This window comes from Stegostoma tigrinum, chromosome 29, assembly GCF_030684315.1.
Source record: "Stegostoma tigrinum isolate sSteTig4 chromosome 29, sSteTig4.hap1, whole genome shotgun sequence".
NCBI lineage: Eukaryota > Metazoa > Chordata > Chondrichthyes > Orectolobiformes > Stegostomatidae > Stegostoma > Stegostoma tigrinum.
The window spans coordinates 20444650-20465905 of record NC_081382.1 but is presented as its reverse complement, the minus strand read 5'-3'; the positions used below and the strand labels follow the sequence as shown (position 1 = coordinate 20465905).

The 21256-nt window shown below is 42.0% G+C and overlaps 1 protein-coding gene across 3 annotated transcripts in view; it reads right to left on the bottom strand.

Annotated features, from left to right (window-relative positions):
• Nucleotides 1-21256, bottom strand: part of rgs3a (regulator of G protein signaling 3a) — a 243603-nt gene that overhangs the window by 179912 nt on the left and 42435 nt on the right. The window contains exons 6-8 of one of the 3 annotated variants that reach the window (XM_059638197.1): nt 14180-14248; nt 11705-11765; nt 1114-1204 (exon numbers count right to left, since the gene is read on the bottom strand). In XM_059638197.1, the coding sequence (XP_059494180.1) occupies nt 1114-1204; nt 11705-11765; nt 14180-14248 (221 nt within the window). Of the gene's footprint in view, nt 1-1113; nt 1205-10906; nt 10928-11704; nt 11766-14179; nt 14249-21256 lie in introns of those variants that run through there. The other 2 variants (XM_059638192.1, XM_059638191.1) reach the window with 2 other exon arrangements.

The window sequence follows — 21256 nt, the reverse complement described above, 5'->3', positions numbered from 1 at the left end:
GGGTCGTGATCCAGGGGGCGGTAGAAGGTGGTGTCGGAGAGTTGGCGTCTGGCCTCAGCATTGTAAAGGTCAGTGGGGGTGGTGTCCAGGAAGAGGACTTGTGTTGGAGGCGGGTGAAGGGGTCAGTGGAGGTGGAGGCGGCGGAAAAACTGCTCAACGTCCAAATGTGACTGGTAAACGTTGATGAGGGGGTGGAGGGGAACAAAGGTGAACCCCTTGCTGAGGACTGACCGTTCATCCTCCCCCTGACAGAGGACGGTGAAAATTCGGCAGGCCTCAGTGTGGCTGTCTTCTCTGGGGTTGCTGGGTGTGGGCAGGGTTGCGGCAGCGTCGGGTGTGGGCAGGGTTGCGGCAGCGTCGGGTGTGGGCAGGGTTGCGGCAGCGTCCGTACTGGATGAACCGACATCGGCGGTGGGCGGAGCAGGGAAGGCAGTAGCGGTGGCAGTGACTGGGATGTTTGTGGTGCTCGTTGTAAAAGTGGAGGCAGTGGCTTCAGCAGCAGTCACGTTCACGATCCCGGAAGTGGTGTACCTGCCGGTGGCAGATGTGATGTCATCGGTGGGTTCTCCCGCAGTGGCTTCACAGCCAATGGTGGCGGGTACATTGTGGGGGAGGTGCAGGGTCAGGCTGGGAGTTTGGGAGGTGGAGGAATCCTGTTTAAAAGGTGGCAGGGACCAGTCAGTTTGTTATACTTACCGTTTTTAGTGTCCAGTAAAAGCTGACTAGAACTGTATTCAGTTTGTGGATCCAACAGAGGATAAAAAACAGGAGAGGTCCTTTACAGATCTGGGAGAGGGAGGCTCCGAGCTGGAATAGGCTGGATTGCAGTGCCTGAAGATGCCGGTGCATTGCTGCGAGCCTGTGTTTCAGGACTCGCAGGGAGAAACGCTTCTGAAGGGTCTCGATGTTCTGGACGTAGATGTGGTCACGGTTCAGAATGACATGGGCGAATTGTTGAGCATGTAATTCTGCTCTATTCAGAATGACCATGCAAGGTATAGCTTACATTGAAATATTCCTTCTGGGGGAAATTCTTCCAAACATCTACCTTTAAGTTTAAAAGGTAATGTCACACATGGCATTGAAAACAATTGCAAGCCATATAAATATTACCTCGAACTGGTTTGAGGCGACGTGTGGCCACTTTCAAATGTTTTGTCCTGCCTAGATCTTCTCCAAGTAGATAATACCAACCATTGACTTCCTGTAATGAACAAAAAAAAATTAGTGAGCCACCCAAAAACGAAAACAATTTTTGAAAAAGTTCAAAAACGCAGCTATCAAAAAGCAGTTCATGAAATGGCCAAGATTACAAAATATAATTAAATTTTACTCCAGTAACTTCAACTTGTAAATATTTTTCATGCATAATTGTACAGTTTTAAAGTATCTTGAAATCAAAGGGCATCAACCGTGAGATCCTGGAACAGTTAATTCAAAATACACCCAAGTATTTTCTTTAAATGGGAAGAAACACTATAAACATAACAAAACTAAGTTTCCTTTGTTACCCACAATAGAGAATACACTTTTCTTAGAGAAATGTTCAGAATTTGAAGGCAGCCTGCTTCTGGATCTCAAGTTAATGCACAACTTTAAACCCTTTACCAACTAATTGTACTGTTGTTATGGACATAGAACATAGAACAGTACAGCACAGAACAGGCCCTTCAGCCCACAATGTTGTGCCGACCATTGATCCTCATGTATGCACCCTCAAATTTCTGTGACCATATACATGTCCAGCAGTCTCTTAAATGACCCCAATGACCTTGCTTCCACAACTGCTGCTGGCAACGCATTCCATGCTCTCACAACTCTCTGCGTAAAGAACCTGCCTCTGACATCCCCTCTATACTTTCCACCAACCAGCTTAAAACTATGACCCCTCGTGCTAGCCATTTCTGCCCTGGGAAATAGTCTCTGGCTATCAACTCTATCTATGCCTCTCATTATCTTGTATACCTCAATTAGGTCCCCTCTCCTCCTCCTTTTCTCCAATGAAAAGAGACCGAGCTCAGTCAACCTCTCTTCATAAGATAAGCCCTCCAGTCCAGGCAGCATCCTGGTAAACCTCCTCTGAACCCTCTCCAAAGCATCCACATCTTTCCTATAATAGGATTCAATTCTTAAATATTTACAATTTGACAACATGATTGCAGTCAAAGTAGTGCATATCACACAGAAAGACAGGCATGATCGTCTGGAAGAAGCCTGTTTTCATACACAACTTTAAGATCGTTTAGCTAAAGTTTCAACATCTGCTTAACGAACAACCTCTGTCCATCTGAAGGTCAGGAGTGGGTCAGTTCACTTGTAATTCTCGCATTCAGCTACAAGTCCTCCAACGTTGAAGCTGGCTATTCTAGGCTAAACATCTGACAATTATCAGCAAATTGTTCCGGTTAAGTACTGCTGGTGACTATTTTAAACAAGTGAATATCCAGCCATAACCCCTTGATTAATTGCATAATCTAAATCAAGAATGTGGCTATAAGACCAGGATGAATGCTGGCTACTAGAGTCTTCAGATGCAGTGGCAGTCCCCTATCTCTCAGGCAAATAGTCTAGGTTTAAGCCTTACCTGACCCAGAGATATGGCATAACATTACCAAACGGGTTGATTCAAAAACAAACAAGCTAGATACTCTACAATGAGTGATTGATTTCCTTGTCTTTCAAAACCCTGCCATTTACAAAACTGAAGTTAGCAGCCTGACTGAACAGTCATCATTCACCACCCATCTTGGGGAAAATGCAGGTATTATTGGTAAATTCACTGATTTATTAATCCAAGGCCTCAGGCTGTAGTATCCTGGGGACACACTATGGCAGATGGTGAAACTTGAATTCAATAAAAATCTGGAAATGAAAAGTTAATCTGAAAACAAACTGTTAATTTCCACAATAATCAACTTGTTCACCAAAGTCTCCAAGGGAAGGAAACCTGCGATCCTTACCTGGTCTGATCTACGTGATTTCACAGCAATGTAGTTAACTCTTAGTTGTCCTCAGAATTGGCTGAGTATGCCACTCAGTTCTAGAGTAATTAGTGACTGGCAATTAATGCTAGCCAAGCCAGCAATGCTACATCCTATAAATGATTTTTTTTTTGAAAACAGTGTATACAAGTTGCATGAGCACAAGAGGAAATAAGAGGTGTAAGGAAAAATACATTTTCTCCCACTGGGTGGTAGGAATCTTGGAACTCTCTGTCTATAAGTGTGATAGATGCAAAAATCCTCATAACATTTCACTTGTATTTAGATGTGCTCTTGTAAAGCTGGGGAAAACAAGGCTAAGGGCCAAATGGTGTTTGTTCAATCAACTGTCCTCTCGGTAGGATTGATACATACTTTCATTATTACCATATACTAAAGCTACATACTATCTAAAACCCTGCTGCAGCATCTCACCAAAATCACTTTGACAGCACCTGCATCCAAAGCAAACTTCACCAGTGAGAAGGTAAAATATAGCAATTTCATGGAATATAACTGTGTGACTGTTAGACGAGTCAGACCCTAGAATTAAAATTGGCTGGAAATCATATTTGCCTCTGGTTTAATGTGGCAGTCTTTCAATGAAACAATGTGCCAGGTTGTATTTTTTGTTTGAACAATAAAACAAAATGGTCCAAATTAAATAAAACAAAGCATATGACAGAGTTTACAAGATTTCAAACATCTAGCAAAACAATACCATCTACTCCTCAACACCACTTTACTGTTATCTGTAGGTTGACTTAACTGCCTTTTAATTTTGGTCCTGAAAGTGGCAAAGCCTTTTTCTTTAACTCAAACAACTAAGATCTAGAGCTTCTTAGTTTTGAACGACCAATGCAGATATCTAATCAAACACTCCTGGTCTGTGCTATTCTGATTTTAATAGAAAATGGAGGGAGATTTATGCTAACCAGTTTATGATTGATTACCAGTTAAATATAAGGTAATTATAGGGGCATGAGAGGAACTGACGAAAATTGACTGGAAGAGCCTAGCGGGGAAGACAGTAGAGCAACAATGGCAGGAGTTTCTGGATGTAATTGAGAATACAGTACAGAAGTTCATCCCAAAGAAAAGAAAGATTATCCGGAGGGGATTAATCAACCATGGCTGACAAAGGAAGTTAGGAAATGTATCAAAGAAAAAAGACAGCCTATGAAGTGGCCAAGAGCACTGGGAAATCAGAAGATTGGGAAGTCTACAAAAACAATCAGAGGATAACAAAGAGAGCAATAAGGAAGGAGAGGATCAAATATGAAGTTAGGCTAGCTAGTAATATTAGAAATGATAGTAAAAGCTTCTTTCAACACATAAGAAACAAACGAGAGGCAAAAGTAGACATTGGGCTGCTCCAAATTGATGCTGGAAGGCTAGTGATGGGAGATAAGGAAATAGCTGAAGAACTTAAGTACTTTGTGTCAGTCTTCACTGAAGACACGAGTAATATCCCAACAATTAAGGAGAGTCAGGGAGCAGAGTTGAGTATGGTACGCATTACAAAAGATAAAGTGCTAGAAAAGCTAAAAAGGTCTAAAAATTGATAAATCACCTGGCCCTGATGGGCTACATCCTAGAGTTCTGAGGGAGGTGGCTAAGAAAATAGCAGAGGTGTTGGTTGTGACCTTTCAAAAAAGTCATTGGAGTCAGGGAAAGTCTCAGATGATTCGAAAATCACTGTTGTAACCCCCTTGTTTAAGAAAGGATCAAGACAAAAGATGGAAAATTATAGGCTGATTAGCCTCAATTGTTGGTAAAATACTAGAATCCATTGTTAAGGATGATATTTCTGAATTCTTGGAAGTGCAGGGTTGAATTAGAACAAATCAACATGGATTTACTAAGGGTAGGTAGTGCCTGACAAACCTGTTAGAATTCTTTGAAGAGGTAACAAGTAGGTTAGACCAGGGAAACCCAGTGGATGTTATCTATCTAGACTTCCAAAAGGCCTTGGATAAGGTGCCTTACGGGAGGCTGCTGAGCAAGGTGAGGGCCCATGGTGTTGGAGGTGAGGTACTAGCATAGATTGAGGATTGGCTGTCTGACAGGAGGCAGAGAGTTGGGATAAAAGGCTCTTTTCGGAATGGCAACCGGTGACAAGTGGTGTCCTGCAGGGTTCAGTGTTGGGGCCATTGTTCACCTTAAATATTAATGACCTGGATGAAGGGACTGGGGGCATTCTGGCGAAGTTTGCCGATGATATGAAGATAGGTGGACAGGCAGGTAGTACTGAGGAGGTGGGGAAGCTGCAGAAAGATTTAGACAGTTTAGGAGAGTGGTCCAGGAAATGGCTGATGAAATTAAACGTGAGAAAATGCGAGGTCTTGCTCTTCGGAAAAAAGAATATAGGCATGGGCTATTTTCTAAATGGTGAGAAAATTCATGAAGCCAAAGTACAAAGGGATCTGGGAGCGCTAGTCTAGGATTCGCTGAAGGTTAACTTGCAGGTTGAGTCTGTGATTAAGAAAGCAAACGTAATGTTGTCATGTATCTCAAGAGGGTTGGAATATAAAAGCAACGATGTGCTTCTGAGGCTTTATAAAGCACTAGTTAGGCCCTATTTAGAATACGGTGTCCAATTTTTGGCCCCATACCTCAGGAAGGACATACTGGCACTGGAGCATGACCAGCGGAGATTCACGTGGATGATCCCTGGAATGGTAGGCCTAACATACGATGAATGGCTGACGATCCTGGAATTGTATTCATTAGAGTTTAGAAGGTTGAGGGGAGATCTAATAGAAACATACAAGATAATGCATGGCTTAGAAAGGGTGGATGCTGGGGAGTTATTTCTGCTAGGCGGGGAGACTAGGACCCATGGGCACAGCCTTAGAATTAGAGGGCGTCAATTTAGAACGGAAATGAGGAGACATTTCTTCAGCCAGAGAGTGGTGGGCCTGTGGAATTCATTGCCATGGAGTGCAGTGGAGGCTGAGACGTTAAATGCCTTCAAGGCAGAGATTGATAAATTCTTGTTCTCGCGGGGAACTAAGGGCTATGGGGAGAGTGCGGGTAGTGGAGTTGAAATGCCCATCAGCCATGATTAAATGGTGGAGTAATCTCGACGGGCCAAATGGCCTTACTTCCACTCCTATGTCTTATGGTCTTATAACCAATAGCGACAGAGAGAAAAGTCGTGCAATCCACAGCAAAAATCCTCTGTATTCCCAGCTGTAACCCCTTCTTTATAGTAGCAGCATGCTTTAAGCCCACAGCAGGATGCAGGTTGGATAATATTTATAATATTATAAATCACAGAAAATAAGTTTATTAATCTCCTGAACCATCCAAAGCATATATATTTTAAATATTCAAAACATTCAAGCATTGAGATTTCTTTGGCTAGACAGGTCACAAGATTATGACTGGTTACATATGATATGGAGGTGCTGGTGTTAGATCAGGGTGGGAGAGGTCAGAAGTCACATGATACCAGGTTATAGTCCACAAGTTTATTTGAAATCACAAGCTTTCAAAGCGCTGCTCCTTCAATCAGATGAAATCTTCACCTGATCAAAGAGCAGCACTCCACATACTTGTGATTTCAAATAAACCTGTTGGACTATAACTTGGTGTCATGTGACTTCTGACAAATAAAAATGAGCAGATGAACCCTTTTAATTGTTTTACCAAATACAAGTCGTACACAAATGAAAAGCATCTCAAATGCTCACTGCGAACTGGCTATATGGTTTCACAGGAACCTAAAAGATGTTAGGGAATAAGCACAGATTTTTTTCACCATTTTAACATGTGGTACAGAACCATTTAATGATCATGCTTATAAAAATAAAAGATCAGAATAATTTAGTGCAATCTATGGAACAGTTTCCAATACGCAATTTAAGAACAAGAGATCAAGATTTTAATTTTTCAGGAGGCCCTGCCAGCCACCTTAAATTTAAAAATAATCAATTCGCTTGATTTACAAAAGTGAGGCTAATTGACAGTTTTAAGAACCCTCAAACAGCACAATAATGAATGGTGCAATGTTAGATTCTTAAGCAGCTTACTCAGAGATAGATTAAAACAAACAGTAAAGTGTTTGTTATCACTACACAGACCAAACCAGAAGAAAATTGACAATACCAATGCACAACCACCAACTAGCCACCAAGGTGACACTATCAATTCTCACTTGTCTCACGACACATGGAAAAAGAGGGAAGTGAATTCGACTAGGGCAACAGATCCATAATCACACAAGCCAAATACAGACATGCCACGTAATTCCCAGAGGCCTGGTGTTCCAACTGGAACTCCTTCAACAAACACAATGAATTAGACCCTGTGTACAAACTACTGAGAAAGAGAACAGAAGTAATACCAACCACCCCTGGAAACCGAGGCATATAAATAACAAGCAGGACAGAACAGCAACACTTCACCAGAGGTTCAAGGACGGTGTTACCTAGTAGGGAGATGAAACATCTGCAATCAAACACACCAGCTTAGCAAGCATGTCTACAACCTCATGATGTAACCGAATGGCAGAGCAGAAGGAGATGCATCAACCACTTTAGCTCCTTATTTCGGTTTATAATCATGCTGCTTTTTCATAACAGGCCAAGCAATAACGCAACTGTTGGTGTTGTTGCTTCGAAATTTGTTTAGTAGTTTGAAGTAAATTTTGTCATTTTGCATTCAATTTTAACATGAAACCCAAAACAACAACAGTCCTAAAAAAAGCTGCAAGAAAATCAATTTTCACACAATAATTTCATATACAATGATATAATAGAAACTTGTGTTCAACTCTACACTGGCACTTGTTCAGCAAAAAACTTTCGTAATTTTCTGAGCTAATTTTCGTAATTTTATTATGATTCCAAGTGAGATAAATCTAAAGTCCAAATCTGGAAACAATGCAGTTACAAATAATAGTTCATTAAAATTTTACTTCTTTTGACAACAGTGGAGTAAACAATCACAAATGAAGAATGCATGGATTGTGTCAAGTACCATTTAAAAGTACGTTTTCAATCCTGCAAAACGAAGGTGGTCATGGAGCAAAAGGTAGACCCTTTCTGTCAGGGAGACCCATCTTTGAAGAATAACACTACTGCATTTAATAGGTGTTCTGAGAGAAAGTCAATATAGTTTCACTGGTGCAAGGTTAGGAACTATATTTTTTGACTATGAAAGATTGCTATGACAATATTATTTTATGATTTCCTTTTTGCACAAAGACAAGAGAGCTTTATCACGTGGATTTTTTGCCAACTTTAAATTTTTGTATGCTTACAATCATGCTCATTTCCTTCCATTTCACTGCGTCATATTAGTTAATAGCTCAAACATTAAATTTGTCGGGAATCAAGTATCAAATATTCTGCCAGCATAAAGTAAATCATCGTAAAATCACAAGTATCAATAAATGTTAAGTAACATTTATGCCACACAATGCCAGGCAATGACCATCTCCACAAGAGGAAATTTAATCATCACCCCTTGACATTTTTATCAACCCCACATTATCAACATCCGGGCAGTTACTTGGATCAGAAACTGAAATGGACTAGCATATACTGGGTGCACTTCTAACAAGCAGCTTAACACTATCTACATGAAAGCATCCCACTTTATTGGCATCTCATCCACCCTCTCAGAACAAAGGAGTGGCAGCAGTGTGTACCATCTATGGCGAGTTACTACGGTATACCTTTAATCTTGCTTCTAAGGCAAGTTTTAGCTCATGACCTCTATAACCACAAGGGTAAATGCAGTGCTTCCACTGCTGCAGGATCAAAATCATGGATCCCCTTACAGTAACATTGTGGGTATCAGTATACCTTAAGGAGTGTAGTGGTCAAAAAGTCAAATCCATACAACCTATTAGGAATGACAATAAATGCTGGCCTTGCCAGCTATGCCTAAATTCCATGCATGCGTAAGAAAAAAAAGTATTCAACCCCTATAATTTTCTTTCTGATCTACGCTCCTGTCGCATCAACCAGAAGTTTTTATTTTCTACTTCGCTGCATGAGAAATCCTTGTGCACTTCAAGAACAAGGAGGTACTATTTCAATGCATTTCCTACCAGTATGAATTCAATGCCACCTGATAGAGGCAGGCTTCAAGATACACAAAACAGAATCACCGAGCCAAAACTGATAGGCAAGTTTCATACTCACAAAGACGCTACAGAGACTTTGGGTTCATGTCATGCGACATGTAACCCTATCATACTGTTCTGTAAAATCTTTCTTACTGTCCTTTTTTGACACACCACCTTGATAACTTGTTATGATCGCTTTACCTTAATTAGTTTGTACAGTTCTGCATTGTTTCTTTGGTTAGACCCTCTACATGCGACTCTTGTACACAGCATGTTATTCCAGTCATTTGGTTTGTCTCCAGGACCACCTTATTTTTTGTAATTTTTTGTACCTCAATTAATTGGATTATAGGTCATCCCTTCACTTGTTATTCAACTGTTGACACTTGACTCACACCATCCAACACTCTTGATCACCTGCAGAGACCTATTATTCAGTCTGTCGACACTCCACTTGCACCAGTATAATGGTATGATCTTTTGATCTCTCTGAATATAAAGTCTGTGTCTGGGTTCTCTTGTTACTTCACCTGACAAAGGGGCAGCCCCCTGAAAGCTTGTGATTTCAAATAAACCTGGACTATAAGCTGGCATTAAAGTGACTTTTGACCTTGTCCACCCAGTCCAAAAACGGCACCTCCAGTGATGTTCCCAATTATACTTAGCAACTTATCACTGCTGGAGAAGGTACAGGCATTAACCCAGCCACTAACTGTTGGTGCAATAAAACTTAAAATACCAAACAACCTTCCCAGATTGGTACATTCCATTTAGTTATAGCTGCTGGCATTTAAAGTTACAATGTGCATTTCCCATCGTCTGTGAATGTTAAACACCATAAAATCCTAGTTGAAGTAGCAATGTGGAATACTGGTGTGATGATAATGGAAAATATGATAAATTTACTGATTCATTCATTACTGTCTTTTGGTATTGGTCAGGTGTTTCTAACATCTACTTCATTTGTTGATTATGTTATTAAGGTTACATATAAGACATAATTGTACAATAAAAGCCCTCATGATTTTGGAGGTGATTTTGTTTATATTTTTCTCATCAATCTGTTCAGGGATGTTATTACACACCTTTAGAGCAGGTATGACTTGAACCCAGCTCACAGATAGCACTTCAAGACCCCCTTGGAGCTGATTTATTAGCAAGAACACAGTATTGGCCAAACACGAGGAAATAAATTAGAGAAGAGCACAGGGTTTAGGCCTTGGGATCAATTGTTTACAATCTATGTGGATGAAGAAATGTAGTGTATTGCAGCCATATTTGCAAACGATATAAAAAGGTAGGAAAGTACAGATAATGGGAACTGCAGATGCTGGAGAATCCAAGATAATAAAGTATGAAGCTGGATGAACACAGCAGGCCAAGCAGCATCTCAGGAGCACAAAAGCTGACGTTTCGGGCCTGGATCCTTCATCAGAGGGGGTCTAGGCCCGAAACGTCAGCTTTTGTGCTCCTGAGATGCTGCTTGGCCTGCTGTGTTCATCCAGCTTCACACTTTGTTATCAAGTTAGGAAAGCAAGTGTGATGAGAATTAAGGATTCTACAAGGGGGTATAGGTAAGTCAAATGAGTGACTATAATGTAAGGTTGTCCAATTCAACAGGAACTTGAGTGAAATAAATATTATTTAAATTGACAGACTGCTAGATGCTGTAATACAGTAGGTCTGGGTGTCCTTGTATGCCAGTTACAAAAGGTAAGTAAGTGTGTAAGCACAACAATCAGACAGACAAATAGAATGTGTGCTTTAATTGCAAGGGGGACTAAATATAAAAGTAGGGAAGCCATCTGCAACAATACAATACAGAGTACTGCTAAAACCATACCTGCATTATTATATACAGTTTGTGGTCTCCTTCCTCCAAAACAAAAACGGTGCATTTGCAACAGTTGCAGTTCAGAAAAGGCTTATTAGGCTGAGTACTGGGATAAAAGGGGTTATCTTATCAGGAAAGGCTGAGCGTGTAGGATCTACATTCACTGACGTTTAGAAGAACGACAGGTGGTTTTACTGAAACATCACAAGGCACAGGAGACTCAACAGGATAGGTGAGAGGTTGTTACCATTTCTGGGTGAATCGGGAACGAGGTATACAGTATCAAAATAAGAGTCTCCTATAGAGTCAGGATGACATTTCTTGTCCCGGGGTTGTTAGCCTCTGGAATTCTCCGTCACACAGACCAGTGGAGGCTGAGTCATTGAATTTATTGAAGTCTGACATAGAAAGATGTTTGACCTAACAGGAACTAGGGATTACAGGGACAGATATGAAAGCAATGTTAAATCTACAAATGATTTTATTAAATGGCAAGAGAGGTTCAATGGCACATTTGGCCCATTCCTGCTTCCATTTCTTAGGGTCTTGTCGCACAAAATATGCTGATCATTAAAATGGGAGTATATCCAAAGTCATGAGTCTCGAAAGTATTTTTCGCACCTGTCTTTGGCATAGGAAAATCCTGCCTCAGTTCTGCCATTACCTGTAAATGAAGATCAGTTATTTTTTGATTTGTATAATTGACAAGTGTAGCTTTAATGCTTAATGTGTCTTTAAGGTGTTCTGGTGATTACAGAATATCAAACTACAAAAATATACATTCCTAACTTTGTACTAATTACTTGCCTTGTCCAATTCAAGGAGCGACTTCACTCCAAAGCTCATACATCCAAGTAGCTCAGTGCATCTGTAAATAATTTAAGAAAATTCATTAAGTTACATTAAATACAAATAAAACATTGTGAAATATTTTAAGTAAATAAAGCAGACTTCACTCTGCTGAGCTTTGTATATGCACAGCTGTGCTTTGCCACACTTACTTCAGCAGGTCACTATATTTTATGCACTTTCATTAAGTTTAGTAAATTACTGCAGAAAAGCTTTCTAGATTGCCAACAATAAGTAGGTTGGTTATGTCGATTTCCATTTCCAGCCTAACTAACATACTGTATCAGGGGTTCTGGCCTTAGAAAATATAGTAAGTGGGCATTTGGTGAGGCTAGAACCAACCACATGTTGCAGCATTGATTCACATGCACAGCAAAACATTGTTTACATGAAGCACATCTTTGTACTTTGACAGAAAGCTCCAAGTCCTCAAGTTTAAGGCTGAGACATAAATGTTTAAAAACAAAGCCAGCTTAATTAACTAAAGGCATTTCTTCTTACAATGAGAAAGTTCCAACAGAGTGGCACAGCAATAGCTAGAGACAATCATGGCAGTCAGTGTCACTTCAACCACTTCTCTTTGGGTGGCCACAGTTACATTACATAATCTTCTCAATTCTTTTCAGCATCTAATTCACAGCATCTTCATATCACTAAATATTTACCAACATTTTCAGAGTAGATAAGCTACAAGAGGCAGATTGAAGTATGGGAAAGCAGTAGTGACAGGAGATTTCTTAGTTAGGTAAACAAACTGATGTTTCTATGATCATAGCCGCAAATTCAGGATGGAACAGCACGGGGAGGATGCTGAAAATATTTATGAGAATGGTTACAGTGAAGAGACTCTTTAGCTGCATACATAGATTGGAGAAACTGGGGTTATTATTCTTTCAGAAGATAGAGATAAGATTTCTTAGAGGTGTTTAAAAATCATGGATTATTACAGATAGGTAAAGATTAACAGTTACCATGAGCTGAACCATCAGAATAAGAGATCAAGTTAAAATGAACAGAAAAAGAATCAATGGCAACATTTTAATATAAAAATTTAATACAAAATGTTTTTATATACCCAATAATTATGATTTGTAGTGCACTGCTGCAGAGAGTGCGGTAAAAGGACAGGTGATTCAATTATGAATTTCAAAGGGAAATTGAGTACAGTAAGCACCTGAAAATAGAACAAAATTTCAGGACTAAAAGACAGGGTGAGGAGTGGTACTAGCAGGGTTGATCTCAATCATTAGCATGAGCTTGCAGAGAGTAGCTAAATGACTTTCTTCTGAGCTGTAACCATCCCAGACCTTCAAAGAATACAATGCATCACATGAAATGCTTTGAATTATTTACCCTCTACGCCCTACTACAAGTCAATAGATTACAACTGGTAATTTTACTACCTTATAGCATTCCTACAAGTGGCTAATTAAAAACTTCAATGATTTAAATATTCAGTGGCTATAATCTGCTAACATCAGTCTATTTACTGTATTCTGAATTTCACTACATCTCATGCTAAGCACAAATAATACTCATATTTAAAAAAATCTTCAAGGATGTGCTAGCCAAAGCACACTATCATGAACAATTTGACAGTGTAATGGACCAGACCAAATTCCCTTCAAATAGATCAAAGAAATAGCCTAGGCACTAACAATTATCTTATTTAAAGGCAATTTTAAAAGGTGCTGTGTTCCAGATGTAATTTGATTGGTCAAACTACTCGACTTCAAGCAAAACACTCTTTATTCTTACACCCAAGTAAAATACAAATTAAAGAAAGAAGAATTGGCATAACTTTATCTCTATTGGAAAACTTAACAGAATACTAGATTATTTGACAACTAAATGGCAACTGTCCCAACATAGTAATATCCTATAAACCCACCACTGGCAAAGGCAAATTCAGTAAAATGGATTGTCTCACACACAATGTTTCTCCAGTTCAGAAGACGAGAACACCAAGAGAAAATTCAAACAGAGAGAGAGAAAACTCTCGCTTTTTTCAAAGAGAATATACCAGAGGAGAGGGGACCTAATTGAGGTATACAAGATAATGAGAGGCGTAGATAGAGTTGATAGCCACAGACTATTTCCCAGGGCAGAAATGGCTAGCACGAGGGGTCATAGTTTTAAGCTGGTTGGTGGAAAGTGTAGAGGGGATGTCAGAGGCAGGTTCTTTACGCAGAGATTTGTGAGAGCATGGAATGCGTTGCCAGCAGCAGTTGTGGAAGCAAGGTCATTGGGGTCATTTAAGAGACTGCTGGACATGTATATGGTCACAGAAATTTGAGGGTGCATACATGAGGATCAATGGTCGGCACAACATTGTGGGCTGAAGGGCCTGTTCTGTGCTGTACTGTTCTATGTTCTATGTTCTATGTTCTATTACAGTCAGGTCACAAAAGTTTATTGCAAGATCAGTATTACCTTGAGTTCCTGTCCCTATTCCAAATTGTGACAAGAAGTCTCTTTTGTTCATCTGTTTCCTGTAAAGAACTGTAAAATAAGAACAACTTTTAAACTTCAGAAGACTTTTGGCTGAAACTTTGGTACTATTTTCTAAATAATTAGCTTGGTTCAGCAAAAGCAGTCTCATCCAAAACCAAAAAGTTAGGATTTCAAGTGCCACTCCAGCGAATGCTGATATTTCAAGCAATTACTGACATTATTATCCCAAGTTGAAGTTATTGGCTTTTCAATATTAAACAGAAACAGAAACAGAAAAAAGAATGCTTATTCTTGAGGAAAGATAATCCTCAAGAAGCTGCTTGCCAGAATTCTGGAGGAGCGAAGTAAGGAGAGGAAAACTTGGGTACAAACGGAAAAGAGGCACAAGTATCACAGTGCACGAGAGAAACCTACAAAAAAAACTACAATGCAGGCAGTACATCAAATACATGCTGACTTGTTATGCAACCAACCCAAGCCAAACAGTTTACTGGCTTTGTGCATCAGCAGGGTCCCCAAAATCTCAAGCATCTAATGGCAGACAAAGCCAGATTGCACAACTGCCAGAATTCTGACAAACACTTTAATAAAGATCTTATAGTAGTTGGGAATGCAGCAGGGGAGAGAGAGAAGTCTTCAGAGGTTATTGAAAGAGTCAGGAATCTAACTTCATGTACAGCAAAGAAGGGGAAAATCAATGAAAAGGGGGGTTATGTGCAGCAGTTGTTAGAATTAATCATAGTGAGGGGGGCTTCAATATGCAGGTAGACTGGGAAAGTCAGGTTGGTAGAAGATCAAGAAAAGGAAATTTTAGAATGTCTGAGATTTCTTTGGAGCAGCTTCTGATAGAGACTGAGGGAACAAGCAATTTTGAATTTTGTGTTTTGTAATGAGGCAGACTGGATTAAGCAGTTTAAGGTGAAGGAACCCATAAAGGCAATGACCAAAATATAATAGAATTCACCCTGTAGCTTAAGAGGCAAGATCTGAAATCAGATGCAACTGCATTACAATTGAGTAAAGGCAAATACAAAAGACATGAAAAGGTTGCTAGCCAACGTTGATTTAAAGGGGAAACCTAGCAGCGAGGGCAACAGAGCAGCAATGCAAGAGTTTATCAACTTAATGTGGGAAACACACCAGAAATTATCACAAGGAAGAAACGCACTAAGGGGAGAATGAGACAACAATGGCTGCCGCGGGAAGTTGGGGTAGCAATGAAAAAGCATACATACAATGTGGCAAAGTTTAGTGGGAAGTCTTAAAAAATCCAGCAGAGGACAAAAAATAAAAAAAGAGGGGGGAAGAAAAATATGAAGGTAAGCTGAGTAGTAATATCAAAGATGATTGCAAGAGAATTTTTAGATATCTGAAAGGTAAGACACAGGCAGGAATGGGCATTGGACTGCTGAAAAAGGAGGGTGGAGAGACAGTAATGGGAACGAAGGAATGGTGGAGGAACAGGACAGGTACATTGCATCAATCTTCATGGTGGAAGGCACCAGTAGCATATGAGAACTTCAAGAATGTCAAGAGGTGGGGGAATTGGCCATCATCAAGGAAAAGGTGCTGGCGAATATGAAAGGTTTGAAGGAGGATAAATCACCAGACAAGATGGGCTATACACCAAGGTTCTGAAGGATGTAGCTGAGGGGGTTGTGGAGTTATTGGCAGTCTTTCAAGAATCAGTGGAATTGGAAGGGCCAGAGGGGACTGGAAAATTACTCATGTAATAGCCCTTTCCAACATGTGAGGGAGGCAGAATGTATTGGGAAACTATAGGAAAGATGGGAAACTTTGAACAGTTAGCCTAACCCAAGATTTTATTGTCCATTATTGAGGTTGAATGGAAGCGAGTGGTAAACTAGGGCTGAGTCATCACAGTTTCATCACTGCAAAGTCTGTTGACAAATCTGTTAGAATTCATTGAGGAAGTAATGAGCAAGCTAGAGGGACGGCCAGTCAGTCAATGTGATCACTTGGATTTTCCAGAACGCTTTTAACAAGGTGCTGCAGAAAGGAGAGCTTAGTTAGATTCGAGGAGTTAGGGACAAGGTACTAGCATGAAGAGAGGACTGGCTGATTGGTGGAAGGCAGAAAGTTGGAATAAAGCTGTCTTTTCCAAGAATGGCAGCCAGTGACTAAAGTACCACAGGAATAACTTGACATCACAACTATTCATATTTCCATTAACCAATTGTAGGAAAGAATTGACTGCATTGATGCTAAGTTTACAGATGACACAAAACGATAGGTAAACATCGGGTAGTGTTGAGGAAATGGAGATGCTGCAGGAGGAGTTGGACAGGCAAGAAGCATAATCAAAGAAGTGGGAGATGGAATACAATACAGGCCAAGTGTGAGGTTCCACACTTTGATAAGAATAATCAGCCATGATTGAATGGCAGCGTACTCTTGATGGGCTGTTTGGCCTAATACTGCTACATGATCTTGCAAGGAATTAAGGACTACAGGGAGAGTGCGAGTTGAAGTGCCCGTCAGCCATGATTAAATAGTGGCATGGACTCGATGGGCCAAATGGCCTCACTTACACTCCTATGTCTTATAGTCTTATATCTTAAGTCACTTGTGACTTTAAATCACAGACTGGAACTGCAGATTGCTCCTGCTATTAAAGTTTAAACATACTCAGCTTTAAGAAACCGCTTCAGTGTTTTATTCCAACACTTCTGGTCTTGAGCTAACATGAACTCTTTACTCCAAGTAATGTTTTATGCCTAGTTTCAACATAACCTTTCCTTCTAAGGAGCACTGGTCAAAACAGTCAACTTCATCCAGACTTCACAGGACTGCTCAAAACTCTAAGTAAAACTAAAATAAAAAATTCTGAGCTATTATGCTTTCTCTGAGCCTGAAAAGAACAAGTTCCAGTAGTCCCTAACCAATCTTAAGGCCTCATTATTTATCTTGCTGGGTCGCGTATAACCCAAGGTAAACAAAGATCCATTACTTTTGCATAAAAATAAAACGTTAATTACAAATCTAGGCCTCAACAAGTGTATTAAATGAAATTACCATCAGAAAAGAAACACTTACAAGTTATTACATACAAACTGCGATGCAGTGTTACCAACAGTGCGGGTTGAGTTTCTCTACCAGATGAGGTCACCATGAAGGGCGTAGGTTAACTCACCACCATTCATCTTTCTCAACTATGACGAGGGGAGATGGCAAAGTAAGAGCTCTGTACCTACCCTATCTCCCGTATTTTCTCCGTCAGAAGAAACTGAGGATCAAAGGGACAAGTGGGATGAGAAAGGAAAATAAAGTGCATGCATGCCCTCATTCTCACTCACTGCAATTGCTGTAGCCCCAGTAATCCTTTTTTTGTGATAGCCAGTGCTGTTTCTTCAGAGGTTAAGATGCATTGCTGTTGTCTGCTTTTATGTGCCATCTTCTCCCAGATGAAAAAGCGTGCCAGTAAGCTTTGTGTAATTTGTTTGAATTATGTGGTTGCCATGGCTGGATGAGAGAGTGCCTGAGTGTTGGGTGAGAAAATGAGAACAGTGCTTGGTGTGTTAGGGTTTGCTAAGGCATATAAATCCTAATTTATATGCAGTTGAGTGATAAGGGTTGCGGGAGCTATGCAATACAGGATGCTTTTGGTGTGGATGAAAATACTGGTGTAAGATTATTAAATCTCCTGTACACTGTGATATGCAATGGATCTGGCAATGACATCGTCTGATATTTCTTCCCACTGCCTCCTGAACATTTGCTGGGAGGGTCTTCTACTGCCCAAGTGCACGGCTCTCTTCTTTTTCATCTTTTCCAATTAGGTCATCAGTCCATTTTCTAAAAACTCCCATGATCAGCCATAGCTCAGGGTATCTCAGCATTGATTCATATTTGACAAATTCATGCCACACTTGTTGGGAATAAGAGATGCCTTTCCTGTTAATACCATAAGATATATGAGCACAATTAGGCCATTCAACCCAATGAGTCTACTTGTACTACATCGCCGAGGCCAGACGCCAACTCTCCGACACCTCCTCCTACCACCCCCTCGATCATGACCCCACACCCGAGCACCAAACCATCGTCTCCAACACCATTCACGACCTCATCACCTCAGGGGACCTCCCACCCACAGCCTCCAACCACACTGTTCCCCAACCCCGCACGGCCCGTTTCTATCTCCTTCCCAAAATCCACAAACCTGCCTGCCCTGGTCGACCCATCGTCTCAGCCTGCTCCTGCCCCACCGAACTCATCTCCACCTATCTGGACTCCATTTTCTCCCCTTTGGTCCAGGAACTCCCCACCTACGTCCGTGACACCACCCATGCCCTCCAACTCCTCCAGGACTTCCAATTCCCTGGCCCCCAACACCTCATTTTCACCATGGACGTCCAGTCCCTATACACCTGCATTCCGCATGCAGATGGTCTCAAGCCCCTCCACTTCTTCCTGTCCCGCAGGCACGACCAGTCCCCCTCCACCAACACCCTCATCCGCTAGCCGAACCCGTCTCCACCCTCAACAACTTCTCTTTCGATTCCGCCCACTTCCTACAGACTAAGGAGGTGGCCATGGGCACCCGCATGGGCCCCAGCTATGCCTGCCTCTTTTTGGAGGTTACGTGAAACAGTCCCTCTTCCGCACCTACACAGGCCCCAAACCCCACCTCTTCCTCCGGTACATTGATAACTGTATCAGCACCGCCTCTTGCTCCCCAGAGGAGCTCGAACAGTTCATCCACTTCACCAACACCTTCCACCCCAACCTTCAGTTCACCTGGGCCATCTCCAGCACATCCCTCACCTTCCTGGATCACTCAGTCTCCATCTCAGGCAACCAGCTTGTAACCGATGTCCATTTCAAGCCCACCGACTCTCAGGGCTACATAGAATACACCTCCTCCCACCCACCCTCCTGCAAAAATTCCATCCCCTATTCCCAATTCCTCCGCCTCCGCCGCATCTGCTCCCACGATGAGGCATTCCACTCCCGCACATCCCAATGTCCAAGTTCTTTAAGGACCGCAACTTTCCCCCCCACAGTGGTTGAGAACGCCCTTGACCGCATCTCCCGCATTTCCCGCAACACATCCCTCGCACCCCGCCCCGCCACAACCGCCCAAAGAGGATCCCCCTCGTTCTCACACACAACCCCACCAACCTCTGGATACAACGCATCATCCTCCGACACTTCCGCCATCTACAATCCGACCCCACCACCCAAGACATTTTTCCATCCCCACCCCTGTCTGCTTTCCGGAGAGACCACTCTCTCCGTGACTCCCTTGTTCGCTCCACACTGCCCTCCAACCCCACCACACCCGGCACCTTCCCCTGCAACCGCAGGGGATGCTACACTTGCCCCCACACCTCCTCCCTCACCCCTATCCCAGGCCCCAAGATGACTTTCCACATTAAGCAGAGGTTCATCTGCACACCTGCCAATGTGGTATACTGCATCCAGTGTACCCGGTGTGGCTTCCTCTACATTGGGGAAACCAAGCGGAGGCTTGGGGACCGCTTTGCAGAACACCTCCGCTCGGTTCGCAATAAACAACTGCACCTCCCAGTCGCAAACCATTTCCACTCCCGCTCCCATTCTTTAGATGACATGTCCATCATGGGCCTCCTGCAGTGCCACAATGATGCCACCCGAAGGTTGTAGGAACAGCAACTCATATTCTGCTTGGGAACCCTGCAGCCCAATGGTATCAATGTGGACTTCACCAGCTTCAAAATCTCCCCTTCCCCCACCACATCCCAAAACCAGTCCAGTTCGTCCCCTCCATCCATTGCATCCCAAAACCAGTCCAACCTGTCTCTGCCTCCCTAACCTGTTCTTCCTCTCACCCATCCCTTCCTCCCACCCCGAGCCGCACCTCCATCTCCTACCTACTGACCTCATCCCACCTCCTTGACCTGTCCGTCTTCTCTGGACTGACCTATCCCCTCCCTACCTCCCCACCTATACTCTCGTCTCCACCTATCTTCTTTTCTCTCCATCTTCGGTACGCCTCCCCCCCCCCTCCCTATTTATTCCAGTTCCCTCCCCCCATCCCCCTCTCTGATGAAGGGTCTAGGCCCGAAACGTCAGCTTTTGTGCTCCTGAGATGCTGCTGGGCCTGCTGTGTTCATCCAGCCTCACATTTTATGATCTTGGATTCTCCAGCATCTGCAGTTCCCATTATCACTGAGTCTACTGTACTACTTGATCATAGCTGTTATGTTTCTCAATCTTATTCTCATGCTTTCTCCCACTAACATTTGATCCCATTACAATCAAGAACCTATTTACCTCCGTCCTGAAGACATTCAATGAGTTGGCCACCACAGCCTTCTGCGGCAATGTATACCACCGTCTGGGTGAAGATATTCCTCCTCATCTCAATTCTAAAGGGTTGTCCTTTCATTCTGAGGCTGTGCCCTCAGATCCTATTCTCCCCTACTACTGGAAACATCATGTTCATGTCCACTCTACACAGGCCTCTCAAAATTCTGCAAATTTCAATCACATTTCACCTCATCCTTCTGAACTCTATTGCGTACAGACCTAGCATCCTCAACTGCTCTTCATGACAAACCCTACATTCTCAGATCATTCTTGGGAATCTGCTCTGGATGCTCTCAGGCCAGCACATCATCTTCAGATACAGGGCCCAAAACTACTAACAATATTCCAAATGTGGTCTGACCAGAGCCTTATATAGCTTCAGCAGTACATCTCTGCTCTTGTATTCTAGGCCTCTTGAAATGAAAGCCAGCAGTGCATTCACTGCCTTAACATACAGTTGCATTTGTCAGTTAAACTTAAGAGAATCCTGAAGCAAGACTTAAAGTCTGTTCGTATCGGACTTGCAAAACGTTCCTAATTTGGAAAATAGTTTACACCTCTAATCTTCCTATCAAGATGTATAACCTCACACTTTCCCACACTGTCTTCCATCTGCTATTTATCTACCCACTCTTCTAGCCTGTCCAAGTCCTTCTGCGGCCTCCCGATTCCCAACTTTGTCCCTCCGTCTTTCTTTTTGGCATCTGTAAATTTAGCAATCATGCCCTCAGCTCCTTTGTC